This window comes from Microtus oregoni, unplaced genomic scaffold, assembly GCF_018167655.1.
Source record: "Microtus oregoni isolate MIOR12 unplaced genomic scaffold, Mior012 000086F_ref0000336, whole genome shotgun sequence".
Lineage (NCBI taxonomy): Eukaryota > Metazoa > Chordata > Mammalia > Rodentia > Cricetidae > Microtus > Microtus oregoni.
In genome coordinates, this window is record NW_024544552.1 from 364,817 (window position 1) to 392,748 (window position 27,932).

Here is a 27,932-nt window from a genome sequence, read left to right on the forward strand (position 1 = left end):
AAGGAAGTCTCTGGGACCTGCCCTCTGCTCTGGCTTTGTGCTGCTCAACTTCTCACATCAGTTGTAGGTTATGGCCCGATCCCCTGAGCCAGCTCAACATAAGATTCCCTTCCCATATGCATCTCTACTACCGCAACTTCATCTCCAGATCCCCTGATGCCCAGTAGAAGTGTTCAAATTCAGCCCTCTACCCCATGGGCCTGTATTTTTTCTTTTGGCATAGGATCATGCTATCCCAGGCTGGCCTAGAACTCACTATCTTTCTACCTTAGCCCCACAGGTGCTAATATTACAGGCCTGCCCCACTACACTGAACTCTTAATTTCTACCAGGCTCCCATATTAACAACTCAAGAAGCCATTGGAGCTGCAGGGCCTCGTCCAGTTTTTCAAGGTCCTCTTCAATCCATGCTGTAGACTTCTGTGGTTGCCCTTACTTTTTAGCCCCTCCATTGGGCGGCCTGTCTTTGCCATCTGTCTTCCCATTTGGCGGGGTCCACCTCTGAGGCAGGAAGGATAGAGCAGAAGTGTCCTTCAGTTTTCAGGTCTCTGGAATGTCTGGATTTTTCTGAAAGGATGGATTCTAGTCCTCTAAGAGTCAAGCAAACACTTTCTGTGAAATATTGCACTGAAACTTGAAAAGAAATTGAAAACAAAATTCTTTTGTTTTTTAGGCTCACCCGTAAAGAATCAGAATTGATGAGCACACTCTCTTAGCCCTCTGTTAAAGGCTTTTGTTTGCTTGAGTCTAAACAAAATTTATTTTATTTTACTTTTGGTGTGTATTCCGTTTGACTAAAGCAGAATGCATCATAGTCCTGCTTAGAGGCCAGAGTGATCTGTGTGTGACTTACATAGATATATGAAAATCGTCTCACTGTATGGCTTTTCCAGACATTGGGTCACACTGACAGAGGGACACCATACGGGAAGGAAGATGATGGCACAGTTTCTGATGAGATAGTCAACTTTTAATGGAGCTCACGCCTTTTCCACCATAGGCTCCAAAACTATGCTAATTTGAAAGTCACAGAGCCAGAGAGGCTGAGCTTATGAATGTTAACTAATGTATAATTGCATTCTTGAGAGAGAAGCTTTTGATGTATGGGTTTTAATTTAATTTGTGCCTCTTGCCCTCTGGGGAGGAGAGAATTTTAAAAAAAAATCCCAATTTGCAGTTTTATTCTTGGCACATTACACATACTCTTATTCCTTTCTCTGTATTGACCCAGTCAGGGAGGGATGAGGCCAGAGCAGGGGTCTTATTCCAGTGGGATGTTCTCCTCATGTGCATGAATCACTGAATTTGGGGGTTCTCTGTGTTTGAGTCTGGCAGCGTTGAACTTGAAACAAGAATTCATAGGGGAATCTCAACACTTTGACTCTGTGACCACTACCCAGGTGGTGGGCTGGAACTCTTATCTGGTTTTAATAGGAAGAACACACAAGGTAGTCACTCCAAAATAAGGTTTCCCTTTCAGCACTTACCCCAGAAATTGCAAGTCCATATTTTTCTCATTATTTATCATCATTGTTACCCTCACTATAGATGTTGTTGTTTTCTCTCACTGATCACTCTGAAAAAAATCTATCTTTGATATCGCAGATTTCACGAGCAAGCAATTATTCCCTTTTCTCAGCTCATTCTCAGTAAAACGCAAAGGTCTTACACACATCTTGTCATGCTTTCTATAATCTCTTTGTCCTTGGAGTCTGTTACAATTTTGTCAAGTTTGTGCTACTCTCAATATTCCTATGTTCTAATACTCCGATCAGGATTCTGCCTTTGGGCTTTGGGCTTTGTTATTCTTAGCCTGGGATCTTCTGTCCCAGATATTCACATAATTTATTCAATTATTTTTCTTCATATTTGCAACTCAAACCTTATTTTACCAGCAGCATGTGACTTCCTTCACAGCAATCAGAATGATTTGATGCATTTAATTGCTTATTGTCTATTTAGCCCCAACAAAATAGAAATGTGACTTTTCTTACAGTCTTCTCAGCTCTTAGGATACAGCTATTATGTAAAGCTGCGTCAAAGACAAGATGGAATAGGTGTGTTAATCTCATACAAAGTAGATTTTACTACAAGAAAAGGCATAAATCACAAAGAGGGTTATTGAATTACTGTAAAATGGTCATTCCTCTAAGAGGAGGCAACACACGCTAACCTTCATATTCCTAACAGAGAATATTATAGCACTCAAGAAGAAATGAAGTTCCACCCTCAGTACCCACCTTCTCTACCTTCTTATCACCTGTGTTCCACTAGCCCCCCTTTCATAAGGCTTTCCCACCCACAATGAGATACTTAAGTTAGTCATTCAAACCTAAAGATTTGACTAAGATTCAAATGTGAGCGACAACATGTAGGGTACTCTTCTGGGCCAGGCTTACTTCACTCCATATCATTTTTCCCAGTTCCATTTATTTATTTGAGAATTTTATCATTTCATTTGTCTATAGCTTTAATTGTTATAGGTCAAGATTTAAAATAGATTTCATATATTCTAAGACAATCATATTTCCTTGATTATTTTGTGTCAATTGATCTTCATATCTCGTTCATACTAATTATAGACAATTGGGAAAATGCACTTTGCCTTCTAAGTTACATCCAGTTTCAAAGTGTATTGAAATGTTAACTTTTAACATTCTGAAAATGGAATCCTCTGAAAGTGTACCTGGTGTATAACATTCTAGAAAAAAAATATTTCCCAAATGTTCTTTTAGAGAATAAAGTCTTTTTGGTAAGTATATATGAATGTGATGTATGTGGTGTGTGTTTGTGTATCTGTGTGCTTGTGAATATGCTTCCCAGAGACCAAGGGAAAATGTCAAATGTCCTCCTCAGCCACTCCATATTATTCTTTTGAGACAGACTCTTAATTGAACCTGGAGGTAGGTTGCCTGGCAACTAGCAAGCCGTAGCCATTCTTCTTCACCTCTGCCAGCACTGGGGCTACAGGTGTAGGTAACAGCCATCGCTTTGTATGTAGGTGCTGAGATCTGAGCCTAGCTGCATTGCTGTGCAGAAAGCATTCTCACATACTGAGCCATCTCTCCAGTAAATAAAAAATAAAGTCTTTACTTTAAAAATACAATTATAAAAGCATAATCACACATGAATCCACCATAAGGCTCCTTTAAATAGTTACTTTAGTGTGCATAAAATGTGAGCTTCTTCACACGGTAAAACAGCAACACCAGCAATAACATAAAACCAACCCAAAAGATCCTTATACTCTGCTCTTCAGGAATACAGTAATCCCACAGTGCATAGCCCATTTGTATTCATGAGGCAGAAATACATATTCATTTTATTAAAAAATCTGCCTCCAAGCTCCACTTCTTTCTTCTGATGGAAATGTAACAGAGGAAGCTCGGAGGAAGCTGCCGTTTCCCCCCCTTGTTTTGTCTGTCAAAACCTGCTCTTTCTCAGATGTTCTTTAATCAACCTATACAGCAATATTTATGCTCTATGATCTCAGCTTTCTGCCCTATTTTACACTGAAGAAGAAAGGTACCCCCACTCCAAGCTGAGAGTCAGAAACCAGGGAAGCACAGTTGCATCCTCAAACTGCTGGCTGGGTTTGGTTTCACAGATGTAAACCCAGGAGCTAGGAACCTTCAGTCTACTTTGTTATGGAGGCAAACAGCGAAGGCCAGTGAGCCCCTTGCCCTGCCTTGACTGCCTCTCGCTACTTTGTGGGTCCAATGCTGGTACCTACAGGCGATATCTGTTAATGATCACAACAGTTGTATCACGTCTAAGCAATGGCATCTCTTCACTTTTTACCTTATCTTATAGCTTTTGTGTATTTCCTGTTCCCGCCTCTGCAATGTTCCATGAGCTTTAGGGGGGGTAGTATAAGTGATTCATGTGGTGCTGGACCCATATCTGTCACGTGTTTACTGTGTTTCGGTCTGTCATGAGGACATCCACCACTCTCACTAGAAGGGGAGGCCTCTTAATCAGAGAATCCTTTTGACTTAAGTTTTTCTCTACTTAGCATGGCATTATCTATAGGACTGTTACACACTACCTTTATTAAATTGAGATATGCACCCTGTATCCTTATATTCTCCAGGACTTTTGTCATCTAGGATTGTTGGATTTTGTTCAAGGTCTTCTCTGGAGCTGAGATAAATGATCATGTGGTTTCTATCGAGTTCGTTTTTGTGGCGGATTGTGTTTCATGATTTACTCGTATTGAAATATCCCTGCATCTTTGAGATGAAACTGCCTTGTTCATAGTGGATGGTAGATGGTGTTCTAGGATTCAGTTTAGAAATATTTTGGTGAGAAATTTTGAGTCTATCTTTACCCAAGAGTTTGCCTATAATTTTTCTCTTTTTTGTTGGGTCTCTGTAGAGTTTTAGTATCAGGGTAATACTGGCTTAGTAAAAAGAATTTGGAGTTGTTCCCTTTCTATTTCACAGAATAACATGAGGAGAATTGGCATTTTTTTTCTCTGGAGATCTGGCATAATTCTCTGCTGAATGTATCTGTACCTGGGCTTCGAAAAGGATAAATTTCCAAGGGAGAAAATGAATCGGAGCAGTGGGCAAGTTTAGACGCTGGAATGACAAAGGCTACACAAGAGACGGGGCTTTTATGTGACACTGTGTGGGCTCATATGTGTGTGGCATGTTTGTATGGACATGTGTATGGATGTGGACTTGCCTGTGTATGCATGTGTAAAAGCCATGGGTTGACATCACATTGTCTGGTTGTTTTGTAGAAGAAGTCGTTGAGTCTGAAACTTATATTTCAGTAAGACTGGCTAGCCAGTAAGCCCTTAGATGGGCCTGCTCCATCTGCTGTTACTGGAATTTTTGGGACATACTGCCACCCCTGACTGTATCATGAGTCAGACCAAAGTCAGATCCTCCTGCTTGTAGACTGAGCCATCTACTCACCTCCTTGTAGACTTTTTGCCTTTCCCCTTAAAATGTGGACTTTGTCAATCATATCTGTGTGTTATATACAGTTCCACATACACCTTTGTTCATTTCTAGTCTTATCAACATCTTCTTTCTCTACCAGGGGCAATTGGTTTCAGTATTATAATGAATCACGAATTACCTTGAGGCTTGGTGAAGTGCTATGGTACCTAGGCCACAGGCTTTATCTAGTTCTAGCTGGCCTTGATGGGGGGAGTTTCCTCTTTGTCAATAGGTTTATTCAGGTGCTAATTTTGCAGCCCTGGTCTCTAAGGCTTTCACGATTTCATTCTCCTCACTCCTAACCCTGCTGTCCTACCTCTGTGCCCCAAGCTAGCCTGGGAGCCACTATGAGTCCAGAACAGCCTCCATCTCACCCCTTCAGCCTCCAGAGCACTGGAATTGTGGACATGAACCAGCGCACCTTGCTCCTTTGGCGCTACCTTAGCATTCTAGGGGAAATTCTAGCTAGATCCCGTGAAAGCACTTTCATTGTATTATTTGTCTGCTGAAAAACATTTGACGTATTTATAAGGAAAACAATTCTAATTCTTTATAGCCTAGAATTCTAGATCTGTCAAATGCACACATCTTTCTCTGACTTTCAGATTTTTTCCCCTAGCACTCAAGAAACAAACAGAGAACAATAAAGAAATTCTCCTGCTTTCTATTGTTTAATATGTTAGGTCCCTGTAGCAACTACATTTCTCTCCCTTCCATAAATCAAATGCAGTCTTTAGATCTAGCAGAGACTTCCTCATTTCATGTTAGGAGGTGGAAGCCTGCTTTATTTAGTTAGTATGAATTGTTCATTGTAAGAAGGGTCTGCTTCAAATAGACAGAGATGAACTTGAGAGTCTGCTTTGAGGAAATCCTTTAAGGACTTGCTTACATAGCTGTGAGGTGGTGTGGTCCTTTCTCTACTCCAATAAAAGATCCTAGTCATTTCAGGGAAGGGCTGAGGTGGCTGCTGTCCCTGAGAAGACAAAAGTGAAGGCCAAGAAAGTTCTCTTGTGTCCATGAGTCTTGAGGCTCTTGAAAACAAGGACCCTGCATGCAATCCCAAAGAATAACACTATATGAAGTCATGGGAGCCTAAAGTCTCCAGGCATATTAATGACCCAAAGACAACATTGATTTGGCTTGATATAACTGTAAGTACAATCTAAAATGAAGAGGGGCCCCTCCTGGAAAATTGTACTGATGCCATGGTAAGATTTGTGCCTGAAACATGATATTTAATAAATGTAATGACTAAAGCATTAAAATCAATAAAAGCATGATCAGTGTAATAAATCATATTTAATAATTTGCCATCTTGCACATATGCTCATTAGAGAAATGCTTTCACACTGGTGGTTTTGGTACTTTGCCTGTGGATGATCCTTCACTGCTTATTATAATGATTTACTGAAATGAGAACCCTATGTGGAAAGTTTTTAACGGTATCATCTGTAAACAAAAGGTTCTCATCTATTTGTGTTTTTCTTTTTTTAGGGTCAGACATTGTTCAGTGGTTAATAAAGAACTTAACTATAGAAGATCCAGGTAAATAAATTATTTTCCCATTGTTAGATTGTTTTTTCTTTGTGGTTTTGATAAATGTGCTTTTCTCAAGGCTATTTAAAATAATAATCAAGCAAATTTCATGATAATAAACATAATTAAACTCAAACTCTATGTTTAGTGTTTATACAAAGTCAATGTATGTTCAACTGAAAATAAATATTTATGTATAATTTCCACATATATAATATCTATTTTATTTAATTATGGTTATTTGTGATTTTTAGAATAGATTATATATACGTACATAAATAATTGTGCATGTAATTTGTAATTTGTAGCAAATTATTTTGAAATCATTAAATATCTCTTTGGGATACTTTATAGTAAATCTCATTAATTTATCATTTGTCTTAGTTCTTATTTTGAATAAGATTGGAAAACAATATGCTTTTTGCAGTTCTGATTTTTGGTCATGTGTATGTGTGTTTAGTGCTCACAGTGAAATCCTGAGCTCATTTACACTGGTAGGCAGGGTTAGTTCTGTGACAGACTAAATTCTTTAGCTTGAAGCAACTTTTACCAGCTTGTGTTTTGTGTCTCATGGAAAAAACCATTACACATCTCAGACATTCAATGACTGTTGGGGGAAGGGTCGCTTGTTGGTTGCTGCCCAACTAGCTTAGACTCAAAATAATCACACAGAAACTGTGTTAATTAAAATCACTGCTTGGCCCATTAGCTCTAGCTTCTTATCAGCTAACTCTTATATTAATTTAACCCATTTCTATTAATCTGTATATCACCATGTGGCTGTGGCTTACCTGGTAGAGTTCACAGCATCTGTCTCCAGTGGCTCCATCACTTCTCTCTAACTCTGCCTTCCTCCTCCCATGCTATAGGCCAAGCCAGTTTCTTTATTCATTAACCAATAAAAGCAACACATAGTCAGAAGGACCTCCCACACCAAACGACTTTTGAAAATGTGATATAAAAGCTTTCATGTGTGGCCAACTATTTACATCCCAAAAATATAAATAAGCTCTGCTATGTAGCAGAGACACTGAGAATCCAATAGCTTTCAGGGGACTGAAATTCCAGCAACAGGGTGTGGAAGAAAGTGTGGGGGATACATTGACCTGTATAACACTCTACCTACTACCTGGAATGGGAGGTTTACGTCTTTTGTTCCCCCTCTGCTGATTACTGATTACTACCTTAGAGTGACTTAAACTTGATAGATATTACACGGAGATAAAAGGATTTTTGCCATTTGTGATAGTTTAACAAAACCACTTCATCAGAAAATGTAGCCTGAATTCTGTATCCATACCCATGCTCAGTTGATACATGAACTTTGAAAATATTTCTGTAGTCGGTTCAGAGGGATTAAAAGTGTTAACTAAAGAATGGAGCCACTATCATGCAACACTGCACTGTCACTGAGAGAGGATGGACTTAGGATGAAAGCCACACTCTTGGCAAGTTCACAGTTCAGTTTTCTGCCATTGGTATGCCTGATTTGCATATCTATAGCCATTCAGAAAATGGTCCCAAATGTGCTGCTGACTTATAACTACCACCAACAACAATAATATAGATCAATGCATTAAAAATAAGTTCCAAAGAGTATTTTTCTATAACAACTTGATACTTAAAATTTCTGGTGTGGAATCCATCCTGCTGTAGTCCATGCTGACGTGAAACTTACCACACAGCCCAAGATTTCCAGTTATGTTATGACAAGCAAAACAAGATAGTGTTTTACTTGTTAGTTTATTTCTTTGAATGAATAAGTTTACCCTAGATGGAGTATAAATATAAGCCTCTCTGGTAGGTTTTCAGAAATGTAAAAAGAAGCCCTGGTGACTGTTCTGCACACAGAGCCTGCTCTCAACTAAATGTAGTTAGCGATGTAGTTGACATTAAGAAAGTTACTTTTATGGCCCCATGAATGGAGCTGTTTAGAAGGGAGATTATGTTATTATGATGTCTGGTTTACTTTGGACCTCACCAATGCCCTGAATCTGTTTAAAAATGAAAGAGAATCTAATGCCTGGTTCCTGTCTGTCTAGTGTTTTATCTGGCAGCAAAATGTTGTTTGATGGCCTTAATGGGCAATTTGAAGATCTAAATGTCAGTAATTTGTTGAAAGAAGGTTTTTTGAAAACCAGCTGAAAAATAAGACCAATTGTGTATCCAATGGCCCATGCGGAGCAAAGTGAGTTTTGTGATCTTCAAGGCTTTTCCAAGACCCAGGAGCACATATTGTTCACATTTTTTAACATTTTGTTAACCAATGCCAGAGTACCTTCCACTCCCATTCCAGCAACTTAGTATCATCAGACACTATGGCACAGTGTAATGTTCCTTTTAAAATAGAACTCCATCATCTTTAGTTAGAATTTACAATTCTTCCTAGTTTTATTGGCATGCACATATATACATTGTGTACATATATACAATAAAACCATCTTAATTACTTTTGTATTGCTGTAAAGAGACATCATGACCAAGACAACTTAAAAAATATTTAATTGGGAGCTTGTTTACAGTTTCAGAGGTTTAATCCATGACCATAATTGTAGGGAACATAGCAGCACACTGGCAGGCATGACATTGGAGCATTATCTGAGTGCTTACATCTTATCTGCAAGTTGGAAGGAGAAAGTGAGCATTTTTCCTGAAGCTGGCATAGGCTTTTTAAATCTCTAAACCCAAGTTCAGTGACACCTTTCCTTCAACAAGGCCATGTCTCCTAATCCTTTCCAAACAGTTCCAGCAACTAGGAACCGATTGTTCAAATAGATGAGCCTATGGGGGAGGGGGAAAATCCTCCACATACCAATGCAAGATTTGTCTAATATGTTGGGTTTCTTCTATATTCCAGTCTCCTTTAAAATATCATTGTAGGAAATATGTGAGAATATTATAAGATGATCTGGCTCTTTGACTTCTTCACACTTTTGTTCATTTTAAAAATAGTTTTAGTGCTCACTGCAGGCTCCGAGGAACCTTCACCTCCCTTGATGAGTGATTGATTCAATGCATTCTACTCTTGCCTCTTTCTGTTTCACTGGTTTGGTCTCAGCCTCTCAAAATGCCTTTTAGCTTTGTAGCTAATCTATAAAGCTGAACTGGGCAGATTGCTGTGGTTTTTTCTGTCTTCTTTTCCATCAACATGCACTGTTCCTCAGTAACCTAAGCCCAAGAATTCCCAAACATGTACTGTCCACGCAGTCTTGCTGACTTCTCCGTGATGGATGTTCTGTACATCTATCCAATGCTTGTTTGGGTCATCTTGCTGGAGGGCAAACTGAACACAACACAACCCAAAGTGAAGACTTACTCTTGCTCCTGTGTTCCTGGGTTCAGCTCTAGAGTTAAGTCTATGCTGTTGTACACATACATGAAGTCTGTCCAATGACTAGTCTGGGGAAAGAGAACAAAACAAAAACAAACAACAACAATAAAACCAAAGTTAATAAAAACTGCCAGATCTCAGTCTCCCCTGAGATTTTTGGTGCCTGTTACTGGTGTTTCTAGTCAGTGGTCTATTTGTTGCTTTCTTGTGGCTGCTTCTCCACATCAGCATCGTCCTTTCCTACATACTGACAGCTGTGTTTTACCCAAGCTTTGTGTGGAGCACAGCAACAGGAATGACCCACACAAGAAATCCACGCTAACATCTATCCCTAAAATAATCCTACTTCCTTTTCTATTTTCTCCTCAGTTCAAAGAAGGTAAGCCTACTTTCTTACCATTTTTGGGTCCAGGGTTCTCTGTAGCTTTCCACCAACGATAGCCCACATAGTTCTTGTACTATTAGCCTTCTGGGTTGCCAGGTTATTTGTGGGCAACAGCATGTTCTTCTCTTCTCTTAAATATAATAATCTTTGCTCATTTACCTAATAGCCTAAAATTATTCTTTAATGTTTGTTGTAATAGGAGTGCTGGGGCTGCGTCCCCAGCACCCCGGCTGCCTGCTAGCTTATGCCCCGAAATAACAACACACAAACTGTATTCATTTAAACACTGCTTGGCCCATTTCTATCTAGCCTCTTCTAGGCTAATTCTCGCATATTAATTTAGCCCATTTCTAATCATCTGTGTAGCCCACGAGGTGGCTTACCAGGGAGATTCTAGCCTACATCCATCCTGAGTCGGAGCTTCATCACGTGTGTCTCAGAGAGCAGAGCTATCACGTCTACCCGGGAGAGGGGAGCATGGCGTCTCTGCTCCAGAGCAGAGCTGTTGAGTCTGAGCTCACTTCCTCTTCCTCCAAGCATTCTGTTCTGTTTACTCCTCCCACCTATGTTTTAACCTATGAGGGCCAAGCAGTTTCTTTATTATAATTAAACAATGACCTTCCTCCATCATTTCCCCTTTTTCTGTTTAAACAAAAAAAGGAAGGCTTTAACTTAACATAGAAAATTACATATAACAAAACAGTTATCAAGTAAAAGTTACAATATTTACATCTATTTTATCTTTTTTCATAACTAAGGAAAACTATAAGTATCTATATATTCTTTAACTCCATCAAAGACTCCAGAAGGATATAATATTACCCAAGCAAACAAGAAATCCAAAACTCTAGAAATGACAGAGACATCTTGCTGCCTGGACAATCACCCAAAGCTTCTCTGTACCGTTGGGGCATCCATCTTCGGCCTTCAGGCCCATGGTATCCAGAGACATTTCCATGAAGCAGGAAAATTCAAAGTCGGTTCAGTCACTATCTGTTGTGTCCTGCAGAATGTCTTGCAGACTCCTTCATGAATCAGGAACCCCGAAAGATCATCTCACCTTTAGGCAAGTTCAGTAGTCCTCTCTCTATGGGTTCTCTGTTTCCAGTTTATGCAATAGTCCAGGCAAGAGCAGTTTCTTGCCCAAATGGCTATCAAACTCCATAAGGTGCCTCTTCGATGCCCATCTTCCTCTTGAAGTAGATTGGTGCTGCCAGGAGCAGAGTGTCTCATTTTCATGAAAAGTCCTCAGTTATTAAAACATTAAATGTCCTATTCTGTAACCTTTGAAAGATATGAAGAATGTCTATCTAAAATTTATCTATGTACATCTAGAAAATCTTAACTAACATGACTACAAACTTGACTATTATAATTATCTATTAACAACCTATATACATTATATTTTTAAGTGAACTACACAATACCTTAATCAAGATCAGAAATACATACACATATAACAAAATTGACCTTAAATCTCTATCAATAAAGCAAACTCTATACTAATGCAAATTATTCATATCTATATCATATCCCCCTTTAAATGTAAAAGAACGTTTATAAACCATATTTGGGAACATGGGTGCAGTTTTTTCTCTCCAAACTGCTTCCTGCTGAATGGGGGTGTTGCTAATTGGGTCTTTCATGGTATAACCTGTGTGCTAGTTTCATCTCAGTTGTCAATTGAGTGAAGTAAGAAACTCCTTTCCAAAGCATCATGTCCTTAGATCCAAATTTCAAAATCAAGGCATTTTCAAAGTATCTATGTTGGATTAGTTCAGCAGCATTTATCAATAAATATCTTTTAGCAGCTGTTGCTCTTTCCTCAGCATTCAAATAATTCAAAGAGAGCATAATAGCATACAGTATCAAATTCTCTGTGTATTTTCCATCTTTGTGTGCTTTATTTTAACCTCTATTTTGTTTATTTTTACTTTTATTTTTTGCTTTTTGAGACAGGTTCTCTGTATCTTTGACCTGGAATAACTCTGTAGACCAGGCTGTCCTTGATGTCTCAGAGATCCGCCTGTCTCTGCCTCCCAGGCATTGGGATTAAAGGTGTAAGCCACTACACCTTGAACTCACAGAGATCTGTTTGTCTCTGCCTTCTAGGCACTGGGATTAAAGGCGTGTGCTACCACACCTTGAAGTCACAGAGGTCAATCTCCCTTTGACTCCCAAGTGTTGGGATTAAAGGTGTGTACTACCACACAAAACTACCCTCTTTCTTCCTTTTTTATTTTTGTTTTTTACTTTAAGAACTTTAACGTTTAGCATGCATATATTTTTAACAGACTGTAAACCATTTAAACATTTTCTTTGACTTTGAATCTTTCTTTACTGTATATCTCTCTTCTTCTGACCACATGAGTCTTTAATTTACCAAGCAATATCAGTAGGACTAAAACCGTGGCTTTGCCAGTTAGATCCAGTCCATTCCTTAGCTTTCCAGCCTCATGGCTGAGGTACTAGCTGTAGCCATGTTTACTGCCACAACTCTATGGCATTTCAAGGTTCCTGCCAGCAAGTAAGTTGCAGCATTATGTCCACAGACAACACACAAGTCCTCTCTCTGTAGTCGGCCCTCCTGCCTCAAACAGTCAGAGTTTGCCCTGGCAGGATGGCCCAGAAAACTGGCATTTTTAAATGGCGCAGCTTTTTTCCTGCTACGGCTGAAAACCGAAAAGCATGTGTTCAGCTTTTCGTCAACACCGTTTAAGTGTTTCGTGGCAGGACCTCTCAATGAGCTGCAGGGTTTTGCAGCTAAAGCTGAGTCAGGAAGCCTCTCTTAGATGAGGTGCTTGCTTGCCTCTAGCAAGCAAAGTAGACCTGAGAAATTCCTGCTACCACATTGGGCGCCATTTTGTAGTAATAGTTTATAGGCAAACATTAGCCCGAGGCGAACATGCCCCCTTAGGGGCGGGACTTATCCCTACAAATGTTAATTTTTTTTATTCTCTGATAAACCACTCTATGATAAAACCCATTAAACCTTCAAAGTAAGCACACATTCCATTTAGCTCAGGATTCTGGGACTCCCATGATCATCTCCAATGACCTGAATTGGCTTGATTGGTTTCTGCTTTAATTTGTGAAGCACTGTAGCCAGCTGGTAGGGCAAGCGCTCTGATTTTTGACATGTAAACATTTGCTAGTCTGCTATCTAGGTAGTTCTTCTCATCCTTCAGCCTTCTCATCATATTCTCAGTCCAACATCCTGCGAATTCTTGCTTGTGTCACGTTCACTATGATCTCATTCACAGACAAACACTATGAATGCAGAAATCACATTTGTACTTGCTCTGCCTCTTAAATTTGCCCTCTGGGGTAGATATATTACAATATTATTTGGTTAGGTTTTGAAGCTCTTTTTTTCCACACCTGTGGCAAGCTTCCTGGGGACACCAATGATTCCTTGGTGTCATTCTGCTCATTTGCTAGCTCAGCCTCCTCTCACTGGATGCTTATGAAGCTACACTGACCAAAATGAAGAGTCTGAGGAGCGAGGGTTTGCAGTATTGAGATGTGCTTTATATTTCTGTGTTCCTGGAAGGGCGCCTAACTGTTCCTCTGCCATCTAGCTCTACACAATCCATCCCATGCTATTTGAGATTCTCATCTTCATTGTGAAGCCTTGACATAGAAGATGTTCCTGGGTTTTACACACAGGGAATTGAGATGTTCTTTGGCATTGAATGAGTTAATGACTCTAATTGCCCTCTTATGTTAAAAATGCTTTAGTACTGTACTGTACTTTGTGAAGTTTTAACGAGTCTGTATGGAAGCAGGCCAGAATCTTGATTTTATTTTTAAATTGCACAGGTTCTTTTTAACCTTCTGCAAAGACATTTATTTGAATTGGGTTCTTTTTTTTTTTTTTAAAATACATGCCATTATATACTTACCTTTAAACACATCCAATGCCATGAAATCTTCAGTTCCCATTGACTTTTCTCTTGGCAATGGACTTCGGGAAGATTGCCAGTTGATACTATTCCATCTGTCTGTTGGTTTCTGGGGTTAATGTTCTCTTTTATTTCTTCTCACATGTGTTGCGCATATCAATTCATTCGAAAAAAACATCATAGTGGAAGGCATAAATTTTCTTTATTAAATTGAAGTGTTAAAGTTGATTAGTTTTCAACAGTCAACTGATTTTGTTAATATGGGAGTTGGCTTGAGTATTATCAAGTTTATTCCAAGTGTATTACACTAATGCTTTAGACCTTGCTTGTCTAAATAAAACAGGAGATGCATGAATTAAAAAAACACTAAGTTCATCAACTAAGCCTGGTGTTTATATACAAAGTGTGAAATGAAGGAGGAAAATAAGCTTAGGTATAAATATAAAATTATCCAAAGTACAAGCTTAATTTGAAATAGTCACAAACCATCTCAGGACAGCTAAATGGCTCAGTGGATAAAGGCTCTTGCTGTGACGACTTTGATCCCCTTGCAACTCTTACAAGTTGTCCCCTGACCTCCAGAGATGCATTGTGACACTCCCCGCAAACACAAATAGATAAACAAGCAAGTGTAATAAAAAGGTCTTTTAGAAGAGTTACCTGTAATGAAACTACAGTGAAAAAGTCAAGATTCAAAAGCCGACCAGAAGTTTAACTTGTGCTTTAGTGGCTGGTTCAGTGACTAGCCCTTCCCTGAATGAATGAAGTCACCTCATCGCAGGAACCATTATAGAATCGATCATCTGCCATCCAGAGGCAGCTGCATCCTCTGGAGAAAGCACTCTAAATCCTATTAGTTCACTTAGGGAGTCCATTATCAATGGCTTTTGTATGGATCCAGTTAGTCTGCCACTGATATCACAGCCCTTGGAACCTGGGTACATGGGGACTTGGGAAGAAGGTAATATCTCCCTTTTCTTTGAAGATAGTTTGGATTTGTATTTTAAGCACTTACAAACCATTCAAACAAGTTATTTCTTTTGATTATTACATTGATATCATGAAGCAGCAGACAGATATTTCATGACTTCACTGTTGGAAAACCAACAGAGGCATTGTCAAGCTCAAAGACGCCCAGAAACCTGACCTCAGTTTCTTCACCTCTCTGCTCCATACATCTTTACCTGGTTGAACAGTTACTTCTAATCTAGATTTTACTTTTTCCATAAATGGTGGCTACATGATAGAGTCATGGAGCCATCTGATGAGGTGACATATGACATGGTGGTTTTCTGAAATACTACCTTGATATTTTTGGATTTGACTTAATACTTACAGTCATATTCTGGGCACAGTCTGTTATTAGAGCCATTTTCTGAATATCAGCATTCCTGTGTTTTACAGTAAATAAAAAAGGAATCTTTTTTTTTTTTGCATACACTCAGATTCTTTCAAATGATAATCTTGTGGGGTAGAAGCATTTGAAACACCTTGCAAATAACATCCAAACCCTCATGAGCTCATAAAAAATATCTTTTTGTTCATTCTGCAAGCTATCATGCCAATCTGCAATAAATTAAAGTGACCCATTTATTATTGTTCTAGTCCTGGCAAATCATTACATGCATACATCCTGGGTTTGTAAAGCATCATTTAACACTGATGCAACATGTCTGGGGGAGATCCTCCATGTATACCTCTAGCAACATTGTTTGAACTAGTTTCAAGATAATATGTTATCAAAGGTCCCTCTTGAAAGGGTGCATTTTACCTTATGAATAATACTTCAAGAAGTAAAAGCTTGTCAATGTCCTTACATCTTTTAATATCTGCTTGTGTTAATTCTGTCTTCTGTTCCTATGATAAAATACCCTCACAAATGTACTTCATTAATGATGGATTTGCTTTAGTGAACTTGTTCAAGGGGACAGTCTATCACGGTGGAGAAGAGAAGGCAGCAGATCAAGAAACAGCTGGTCACACCACATCCGTTGTCAGGAAGAAAAGAGAGATGGACCCCCCCCCCCCCCCTTCTCAGTTAGCTTTTCTCTTTTTCTACAGCCTGGGACCTAAACTCAAAGAGTAGTAGCACCCTCCTTTAGGATGAGTCTTCTCACCTTGGTTGACTTGATCAAGTTACCCCCTCTCAGACATGCTCAGAAGTTAACATAATAGAAAATTAGGCTTGTTTTCCAGATTGTTTTAGATCCTGACAAGATGACAGTCTTAACTACTGTAACTACATTTAATACATGTTCCTGTTGCTAAAGTCAGAGAGCTTCAGCTATACAAGGAATCCCATATGTTCCTCTAGTTATTTCCTGTGAGATATGCAAGGGCCAGATTTTCCTTTGTGTGTTTATTTTAGTATAGTATTGGCTTCTTAGAAGCCAATAACATGGAAAATTCCTTTTTCCATACGCTCAGTTGACAATCAGTTTTATCCATTCAGCCTGAAATAAGACAAAGCAATATATTGGCTTAGTTAGTAGATGCATTCAGTTTTCGTGGTCATGGAAGCTGGCCCAGTATAAGTTCAGGACACTGGCACATTTGGTGTTCAAGTCCACTTTCTGGTTCACAGACAGCTTTGTTTCAACATGGTCTCCCCTGGAAGAAGGAAAAAGAAGGAGCTCTCTAGGCTCCTTTAGAAGCACACTAATCTAGGAGTAAGCGTCTACATTGACATTGGACTACTTCCTCCCTTACTGGAACAGGTGACCTCAGTTTGCATCAACTCTCCTAAGTATTATTGTTCTAATCAAATAAAAATCAAAACCCATTGTCTTGTGCCATAAAGATAATAAGGGAGGGAGCCAATATTTAAAAGTGGAAACATTCATTTTCAAATAAGAACACTCGGGTCAGGGGAGAGGGATGGCTCTGCACGCTGTGCAGGCCTGAGGTCCTGAGTTTGGATCGCCAGCTGGGCGCAGTCCCAGAACTGGTGGATCCTGGGGGCTTGCTCCTCAGCCACTCTGATGAAACATCTAGCATTCTGTCCGCTGAGAGACCATGTCTCAACAGATACATAATAAGATGGACAAGCAATCGAGGAAAACATCTGGATATATAGCGTTCAAACCATTGGTAGTGAGGACAGCACAGTGTACTTGATTTTGTCTCTCCTGCAGGTATCCCTATTTTGGTTTCTCCTAATCACTGTTCTATTGCTATAATGAGATACCATGACCAAGGCAACTCTTCTAAGAGAAAGCATTTAGTTGGGGTTTGCTTAGTTTCAGAGATTTAGTCCATTATCATCATGGCAGGGATCAATGTGGCATGCAGGCAAACATGTTCCTGAAGAAGTTGTTGACACTACATCTTGATCTGCAGAGAGAGAGAGAGAGAGAGAGAGAGAGAGAGAGAGAGAGAGAGAGAGAGACTATGCCTGACATGTGCTTTTGAAACCTCAAAGCCCAGGAGCCCATGCCCAATGACACATTTCCTCCAGTAAAAAGACACCCACTCTAACACGGCCATACCTCCTAATCCTTTGTAAATCATGCCACTGAATTGTAACTAAGCATTCAAATAGAGGAGCCTATGGTGGCCATTCTTATTTAAACCACCACAGCTCTTTATCCCCAAATGCCTGTCCCAGAGTTTTGTGACTTCCCTTGTATTTATCTGTTTTATTTATGTACCTATTGCTTACTGGATTTGGTAGCAAATAGGTAGCCCACGGAGGGTGTAGGAAACATGGCTAGAACTTCTGTCTTTTCTGCCCTGGAACCTGCACTGCTGTACACGTTTATAAAGGGATGCCGTGAGCGGCTGTCTGACTCCACTTAGAGATGCTTCCTATTGCAGTACGGATACATTTTCAGTGTCTACTCCACAGACCAATTAAAAAAAATGCAAAACTGTCTGATTATATTGTCTAGTTCCCCAGTCGCTCATTGGTTTTGCTTTCTTCTTAATTTTCTTTCAGGTTAATATTTTAGAACATTTTGTGTTCTTTTTATATAACAATTTGAATTTTCATTTACAGAAAAAAGCATAAACTATAAAGAATTTTTGTAGTATTGATTTTTCCCATCTTTCTGAGGTAGAATTAAGAAACTCATCTGCAACTAAGGTCACAAGTTGATGATTTGAGTTGCACTGTGAAATGATTGCTGTAATCAAGTCAATTATCATATCCACAGCTTTCCTGACTTACTTTCCCCCCCTTCGAAGTTGCAGTTATGCATAGAATTAACTCTCTTAACAAATTTCCAGTATGCATCAGTATCACAGCAGGTGTGAACTAATTTCTCCCCTGGCATGAGAAAGTTCATCACAAGGAGTTTACTCAAAGAGTCAGATCTGTGTTTGTACCTTGAAAGGGCAGCTTGGTTTTCCTTTGTGTGAACATGGTTGCTAGGTGTAGAGATGCAGGCAACAGACTGGAAGATGGTTTAGGGTGTCTAAGAGACACCCATTGAAATGGCCCAGTTGGCCCCCAGCTCCCCAGCCACCCATTGCTGATGAGACAGACCCACATTTACTCAGGTCTCAATCTGCTGTTTGTGCTTTCTCTCATAAACAATCGTAAAAAGAAAGGAAATGCAGGAAAAGCATAAAGGGGAGACAAAGCAAATGGAATTTGACAAAACTAATAGACTTAGAGCCCAGGCATCATCTGAGATAAACTTGCTTCAACAGCCCTGCCAACCAGCAAAGGGCAGGGAAATGAAGAGATTACATCTCTTATCTGGAAGGGTCCAGGAACAGTTGTGGAAGAGCTGTCTGGAGCTAGGCCTGTTTATTGTTTATTAAAGGAGCACAGTACTTTATTTCTCCACCCTAGAGAGGTGTTGGGGTCTCTCCCCTCAGGGTTTGAACTGAGAACGATGCTATCTTCTCTGTGTCTGTTTCATAGGTCATAAGCTTTTTTTTGTTCCAACTGAGAATGAGTTGAGATTCTAGCTCCAGAAGTATATCAAGCATGGCACTGGTGGGCTCTTTGTGACCTAAATACAGGTCTTCCTGGGATATGATGTCCAAACTCTTTCACCATCACCTGGCCGCAAGTCCCACACAAGGTCTTATTTTGACAGGAAAGCCATCATCCCTTGTAAAACAACCAGTATAAGAAATGTCTTTGTAACAGAGAATGTGAGTTTGAAATTTTAAATTTGCCAGTCTCCATTTTAAACAAGGGGGTTTTCAAGTATAATAGAACAAAAACGGTTTTTAGCTGTTGGAAGTTATCTTCCAATTCTGTTGATTGAAGCATTTTGAATTCTTCAGAGTTCCTGGCCCCTGCTGTGCTCACGAACACCTATACTGCTAGATCCATTAGCCTCCATTAAGCTCACAATGGAGAGTTTGATTAAGTCATTTTACAGGTGGCAACACTCAGATTGTGGCTTATGTACCTATCAATCTTTGTTCTTTTGACTGAACCAATTACTGTGGAATTTCTGTGTATGTCATTGATTGTACTGAATTCTCCAACGAGGGTTTTTGGCAAACCTGACATTTAATTTTGCCCTTGCTGAGGGTCCTATACGTCTACAAGAGAAATGGTAGCGTTAGCAGTGAACCACTGCTGTTCTCCAAGGATTCCCTCGCATTTCCTTATATTCTCCTGATGACAGCTTGGTAGGTGATTTGGCAGTCAATACTTAGGGACAGATGTCAGATGTCACAGGTCCTTGTCATGCATGTTTTAAAAGTGGTTTGAATTTTTGAAGAGCAATAGACATCCATTCCAGGTAATTAGGGAAATGTACAAAAATGAAAAAGAAACACAGAAAACATATACATAGGTATCTCTCCCAGAAAGACACTTAAATTCTAGCACGTCTGTGTAGTCTTATTTGATAGCTTCATCTTGGCCATGTCCTCAATTGATCTTTGTCAATCTCTGCTTCTCACAATGGCCTTCTACTGCTCTTGGTATGGCCCCAGCCCTGGATGTCATCTCTACTTCTGTTGTCACTTACAGTGAACCCTTACTCAAGCTTTTTGATAGATTTACAGAGTCTCTGTGATGGTGGAAGGAAAATACAGCACATTCAAGGAAGCTTCATCACAGCCCTGTCTCACCTTGAGTCCTGTTAAAAACCAAATCTCTTAGGCTCTTAGGTCTGGGGACAGTGACCAATAGCTTCAAAACTAAAGATCAAGGTTTCATTTTAGCTAGTGAGTTGTATTCAAAGAGAAAAGAGTAAAATTTCCTTTCACCCTATGGAGCAGAATATGTCAGATGAGGGGGAACGCAAATCAAATAATCCCACACTAGCTCCGAATAGAATACATACTGGGTGTTTTTTTTATTAAAAGGGAACTCATGGATCACAGTGAGGAAACAGGAATGGAATTCAACATTCTGGTGTGGCAAGTGGGAAGAGAGAGCTAAAGCACAGTCCTGTAGGTTTTTTTGGTACCCAAGGCCACACCCCACCTGGTCCAGCCTCTCAAAGGCCATTGGGTGAAGGAGGTTCCCCATCAACCCCACTCTTAACCACAGATTCTGAATTTATCTACCTGATCGGGTTTATCGCCACCAATGACTTTTAAGAATGATTTTCTTTTCAAGAACCTTTCCTTTTAAGACAATTTTTACTATGCAGTCCTGTCTGGCCTTGAACTCATATCTTTCTACCTCAGCATCCCAAGGGCATCTTTACATGAAAAATATCTTTGTTGCTATGGATTTTCCCTTCACTGACACATGATGGTCTGTCTTTAGGGAATTTGCTGAGATCTGGGGTACATTTGCTAGAATATATTCTTTCTAAATAGAGGGATTGATTCTCTGCCTCCTTTACAGTGCTTGATATTTGTCGTATACAAAATAAATGTTGAATGCAATGTACTTCACAAAGAGACCATTGGCACTGAAAATAAACTGGTTTCAATCTTTAACATTTAACAACACAGTAGAAATATTTCCACATTCAAGTAAAAGCTTTGGCTGGAGGTTTTCCTCAAAGCGAAAAGCCCCTGGGTCCACAGCTCTGCATGACACAGAAAATGTTTAATTATAGAAAGGAAACAAGGTCATCACCCATAGGTTTCAAATGATCTATTTATCTTAAAGAAAGCCAAGAGATGCTACCAAGTGTGGAGAAATGCTCGGCAGACTTCAAAAGAGACTAAGCTTATTTTATTCCATGAATAATGAGGTTTACAGACAAATGCTGCATCTGTTAAAATAAAGCCTGAGGTGTCATATGAGATGTACAGAAGTCTAGAAAGCCAAGGGAGGTTTCCAAAAGAATCACCAAAAATTCTTCAGTTAGACATTAATCTCTTGGCCTAAAATTACATTATTTCAGTGAAATGATGGCTGCAGGCCACGTGTTGAATTTTAAAAAATAAAAAAAGAGTTAAAATCCTTAGAAAGTCTCCTGGCATCCTGATATTTCGACTTCTCAGATGTGTTGTAAGTGATCAAGATCAGGCCTTTGACTATTAGGTTTAAAAAGTATGAGACTTCTCAATATATCTTCTTGTGTCGTTCAGAGAGTGGGAGTAGGTCAGCATTGCTGGGATGACTGGGTTGTGCTGGAGAGAAAGGAAAAGAAGAGGGGGGCTCTGAGGGGTTGAGGCACTCGTTGTCCAGCCTTTCCCCTGAAACTTGCTGCACAGTCTAGTGGGCAGTTCAGTCCTGAAAAGCGAGAACATCTTGTCTCTCTACAGTAGGTAAATTCCCACTGCTTCGTCTTTTCATGAACATTAGCTCTTGGTTTTATTAGTGCTTCCGCACTCCCAGCTGGTCCCCTAAATTTGACAAATGAGTTTGATTTCCAAACAGATATCCAATGGCAGGCTAATAAATTTTTGGTCACTGGTGTGGTACTGTAAGCAGAAGCCCATTGCTGAAAATATAAAAGACTTTTTATCTGATATTTGCCAAGGTTAGAGCCAAGACCAGCTAAAATGTCCTTAACTGGAGATCCTGACTTTGCATCCTGGTCTACCACTGAACCCTTTGGAAGAGAAATAAGAGCAGATAGTGGAGCAGGAAGTGCCTGGCAGCTGGAGCCCCCATCCTTCCACAACATTGCCCTCCCCACCTTTATCTTCTCATCCCACCCCCACTGCTGGGAAGTAGTGCTCATGGAATCTCCCAGTGCCCACGGATGCTCCTTTGCACTTGAGTCTCATGCTCATTTTATTGGTGCCTACCTTACATTCACTTAATATAAGGAGACCTTAGAGACAGAGCTTCCAGAGAGTGCCATCAAATATAAATTAGTGCTTGGTGATAGGGAACAAACATTCCCAGTATCTGGAAGCAAGAAATTTGCTACATTAATTCAGGCAGGGGAAGTCTGAAGAAAAGATTCAAGTAAGTGGCAGTAAGGTCTAATGTTTCAAAATGAAGGAGTGTTTAGAGATATGTGTGTATGAATATATATATATATATATGTGTATATATATATATATATCATACAGATCACTATTGCTTAGGCCAAATTATACAGCTGATGTGGAATTTCTCCTTGCATCTTAACCCAGCACCTTTGTGGGACATTGTTTATGAACAATGAGGGTATTAGAGGCCTGGGAGAATGTTGGTTAAGAGATATGTACATTCTTAAAGAGTTAAGAAACAAAAATAGGGCCACAAAAAAAGAGCTGAAAGCATTTTCTCAGGATATGTGAGTGTAAGGGACACAAGTTCATGTAATACTCAGCTTTGAAGACTTTTATTTGATGATGATCTAGATGTTCCGAGCAGAAGGTGGAGCTTGGGGTTAGCCCACACCCTGCCAAGATATTAGAGGAGGTATCTGGAAGGGAAAATGTTTCAAATTAATAGGATTTTATGTAGACAAATGAGTGTTGTTTTCAGGGATCATCAGAAATAAATTTGCTATCTTGTCTTTTTAATGATCAAAATACTGTAACTCATGTTAGAATAGAAAAAGTCCTTTGTTCAGCGATAGAGTAAATAATGTAAAATCACTCCCTGAACTCTAACCAGACAGACAATGATTGCAGGCAGGGCTCTTCTTTTGTTTATTTAGGTACTTACAGAACTTGTCTATGCCGCATGTGTCAGTGGTACAGTGGTGATTGCAATACTCAAAGCAATAGGGAAATCAATATGCCAGTAGCAAAGCATTTAGATTCTTCCACCCATAAGGGTTTGTAATGTCCTTCCATATTATCCCAATGCTTTCACTAAAAGAGAGTATAATACAAGACCACCCTGTCTATAGCTCCTGTCTACTGAAACTGTGCACAGTGGTTTCTGAATGGTCACCCGGTGTTTTGGATTGCTGCTAATGAAACCTGCTGGTTTCCAACCCATTAGGGTTTTAAGACATTGTGTTTTCTAATAAGAGTTTTTTTTTTCTTATTCAGTAGAATAATCATTTAACAATATTATCTATTTCCCTTAGTATTGCCGTTTTACTATAGTCTCATGCTGGATTGTTTTGGAGGAAATAGAAGTCAAGGAAGAAATTTCTCTCTAATATTCCAACTCCTCTGACATGCAAGGGTACGCTGCCTCTGTATACACTGATCTCCCATCATCCTTGAGCTTGTCTGTGCTAATCATAGCCCCTGACATCACCACTGGGTTGTTATTCATCCCTTACATTTTACATTTTAATAAAGCACCCTAACCTGTGCTCTCTTAATTGATTTACTACATTTCTTTCTACTGTAAAACATTCCATGATACTATGGTATTTTTTTGCTATTGTCTTGTTCTCTCTTGATTCCACAAACTCAGTTGCATTTTGATGCATAATCCCCCTCCAATTTATATCTCAGTTCATTAGGATATTGTTTATATCCTGCTCCTATAGGATGAACCTTTATTTGCTTTGGTCATTAATGTCTTACTATTAATGGATTCAATCATTGTCTTTGTTCTTGATACGAACTCTTTGCTGCATTTTTGTTTTCTTGTCTCTCAATGCTCCATTGCCTGCTGCACCATAGTTTGATTCTCTGGCACATCATTAGTCCTCATAGCAACTTCTGTCTCTTAGATGCCTGGGTCTTGGAGACTCAGGTGTCAGATTCATTAGGATCTGCTCTTCACACCTGTCCTTCCTCCATTTGCTCATGATGGGCATGGCTCCTGCTATGAATGTACATCTACACTGCCTTCTTTTTTTATATAATTGTTATTATTTTTTTAATTTATTTATTTATTAAAGATTTCTGTCTCTTCCCCGCCACCGCCTCCCATTTCCCTCCCCCTCCCCCGATCATGTCCCCCTCCCTCCTCAGCCCGAAGAGCAATCAGGGTTCCCTGCCCTGTGGAAAGTCCAAGGAACCCCCACATCCATCCAGGTCTAGTAAGGTGAGCATCCAAACTGCCTAGGCTCCTACAAAGCCAGTACATGCAGTAGGATCAGAAACCCAGTGCCATTGTTCTTGAGTTCTCAGTAGTCCTCATTGTCTGCTATGTTCAGCGAGTCCGGTTTTATCCCAGGCTTTTTCAGGCCCAGGCAAGCTGCCCTTGGTGAGTTCCCAATAGAACATCCCAATTGTCTCAGTGTGTGGGTGCACCTCTCGCGGTCCTGAGTTCCTTTCTCGTGCTCTCTCTCCTTCTGCTCCTGATTTGGACCTTGAGATTTCTGTCCGGTGCTCCAGTGTGGATCTTTGTCTCTGTCTCCTTTCATCGCCTGATGAAGGTTAATATTCAGGAGGATGCCTATATGTTTTTCTTTGGGTTCTCCTTATTTAGCTTCTCTAGGATCACTAACAATAGGCTCAATGTCCTTTGTTTATGGCTACAAACCAAATATGAGTGAGTACATCCCATGTTCCTCTTTTTGGGTCTGGCTTACCTCACTCAGGATAGTGTTTTCTATTTCCATCCATTTGCATGCAAAATTCAAGAAGCCCTTGTTTTTTACTGCTGAGTAGTACTCTAATATGTATATATTTCATACTTTCTTCATCCATTCTTCTATTGAAGGGCATCAGGTTGTTTCCAGGTTCTGGCTATTACAAACAATGCTGCTATGAACATAGTAGAGCATATATTTTTGTTGTATGATAAGGCTTCTCTTGGGTATATTCCCAAGAGTGGTATTGCTGGGTCCAGTGGTAAGTTGATCCCGAATTTCCTGATAAACTGCCACACTGCTTTCCAAAGTGGTTGCACAAGTTTGCATTCCCACCAGCAATGGATGAGTGTACTCCTTTCTCCACAGCCTCTCCAGCAAAAGCTATCCTTGGTGTTTTTTATTTTAGCCATTCTGACAGGTGTAAGATGGTATCTTAAAGTTGTCTTGATTTGCATTTCCCTGATCACTAAGGAAGTTGAGCATGACCTTAAGTGTCTTTTGGCCATTTGGACTTTTTCTGTTGAGAATTCTCTGTTCAGCTCCGTGCCCCATTTTATAATTGGGTTGATTAGCCTTTTACAGTCTAGTTTCTTGAGTTCTTTATATATTTTGGAGATCAGACCTTTGTCAGTTGCGGGGTTGGTGAAGATCTTCAAACTCTACTACAGAGGTACAGTATTGAAATCAGCTTGGTATTGGCATAAAAACAGAGAAGTCAACCAATGGAATCGAATAGAAGTCCCTGACATTAGCCCACAAACCTATGAACACCTGATTTTCGATAAAGGAGCTAAAAGTATACAATGGAAAAAAGAGAGCATCTTCAGCAAATTGTGCTGGCAAAACTGGATGTCAACCTGTAGAAGAATGAAAATAGATCCATATCTATCACCATGCACAAAACTCAAGTCCAAATGGATTAAAGACCTCAATTTCAGTCCGAACACACTGAACCTGATAGAAGAGAAAGTGGGAAGTACTCTACAGCACATGGGCACAGGAGATCACTTCCTACGTATAACCCCAGTAGCACAGACATTAAGGACCTCATTGAATAAATGGGACCTCCTGAGACTCAGAAGCTTCTGTAAAGCAAAGGACACTGTCGCTAAGACACAAAGGCAACCCTCTACACTGCCTTCTTAACTTCCACTGTACTGATCCAACAGTCTACACTGCCTTTTAACTTCCAATGTACATATCAAACAGTCTACACTGTTTTCTTAACTACCAATGTTTGGATCAAACAGTCCTCAACTTGGATGTGTCACAGGCATCTTTTATGCAACCATCCTAAAACTGACCTCCTTGTTCCATTCTCAAATCGGTGTAGACACTACCTCCTAAATGTTTCTTTGGTCTGAGCACCAGTCTTCTCCACTGCCTCTCACATTTAACTGAGAACTGCCATAAATTTCTAGTTTATACCAAGTCAGCCCCACATGCTCAAGGTTCTGTGTGCATGGATGAGTGTATAAAACTGTGGATAGAAGCTATTAGAAAAAAATCACATTTTACTGAAAATACATAAAGAAAAAAACCTAACAACTATTTATGCAGTCTTTACATTTTATTGGGCATTTGAGTAAGTTAGAGGTTATGTGGAAGTACTTGGGATGCTGTGAATAGATTACATACAAATGTCATTCTGTTTTATCTGAGACTTGGGGATCTTAATAATTCTGTATCCTCAGGGAATTCCTGGATCCAAACTCCTAATAGATACTGAGGGACAATGGTACCTTCTTCTCTTGTTCCATATCAGTAGATTCATTTCTCTGAAGCAAGAATAAAAATAATCTTTCTAAAACTGAGATCTAATTGCACCTTTTCCAAAGCTCTGTGACTCTAATGACCCCTCATTGCCTTTGGGGAATATATAGGCAAAACCATCAAGTAAGTGTACACTTAGTCTCAAAGTCTAAAACTGTCATCAGGGTATGTGCAATGTATTCTGGAAACACATTGCTAATATTAAAAGCACATAGAGTCGTTTACAGTGGAGTCATATTTATCCTTGTATCTCCTGTGACCACTGCTTCCCAACACACACTGTGCTGTACCTTCCAACCACCAGCCTGCTCGTTGGTTCCTAAATGGCTTTGCTGCATGCCCTTGATCACCATGAACATCATCAGTTACACATATGCTCCTATATTTGTTTGGAACCTCTTCTTACTTTATAACTCCTGTTCTTGTTTTGTTGTTGCTTTTCAGGACTTGAATTAAATAAATGTCAAGACTTCTAGGAAACTTTTCTGAGCTCCCAAGATTAGATGGGACTATTTCTTTACTATATTTCTAGAACACATGGAACTTATCACTGTTGAAATTCTTATTAGATTTTGTGGTTAACTATCTGCTTATTTATTGGTTTCATCTATTAAATAAACTGTGAAGGCTGGGCCTTTGTTCTGTGTCCCTCTCCCATGAATGGAATACATGATGATCGAGTTATACTTTTGATAATCAAACATTTGAAATTATGTGAACTTGTCAAAGAAAAAATGGTAAGGAAAGAGGCAAAGAAACTTGCCATAGTGGAGACATCAAAGAACAGAAACCAGTGGGAAAGACAAGCAGGGTAGATAGAGTTGTGAAAATCTGAGCTGCTAAGACAGGGGTAGCATAGGAGAAAGGATTACAGAACATATATGGGACATTTCTTCTAGGACTTCAATGGCAGTCTTTTAGGGAAAAAAAGATTTGGTAATGAGAGCATAATGAGCTGAAGAAAGTAATGGGAATCTGAAGTAAGAGAAATAGATACATAAAAGCATTCTTCCATAAAGAATGAATTGAGAGGCAAGGAAGGGGGTAACTGTAGTACAGACAATTTCTTAATAAGCTTGCAAATCAAGGACTCCCCCCCCCTCTCTCTGTGTGTGTGTGTGTGTGTGTGTATGTGTGTGTCTGTCTGTCTGTCTGTCTGTCTGTCTGTCTCCCCCTGTCTCTTTCTCTCTCCACAGTTTCACGGACAGTTTAATGTTGATTTTCCAAAAGGAACTGGTACAGCACAGTTCATGACATTATTGAATGAGCAATACTCTCATTAAAATC

General features: G+C 39.6%; 1 protein-coding gene across 5 annotated transcripts in view; it reads left to right on the top strand.

The window, feature by feature from the left end:
• The window catches only part of Rgs7 (regulator of G protein signaling 7), a 367,840-nt gene that overhangs the window by 256,587 nt on the left and 83,321 nt on the right, over positions 1-27,932 (top strand). For all 5 annotated transcript variants that reach the window (XM_041643499.1, XM_041643495.1, XM_041643497.1 and 2 more), the window contains one exon: positions 6,447-6,497. In XM_041643499.1, the coding sequence (XP_041499433.1) occupies positions 6,447-6,497 (51 nt within the window). The remainder of the gene's footprint in view (positions 1-6,446; positions 6,498-27,932) is intronic.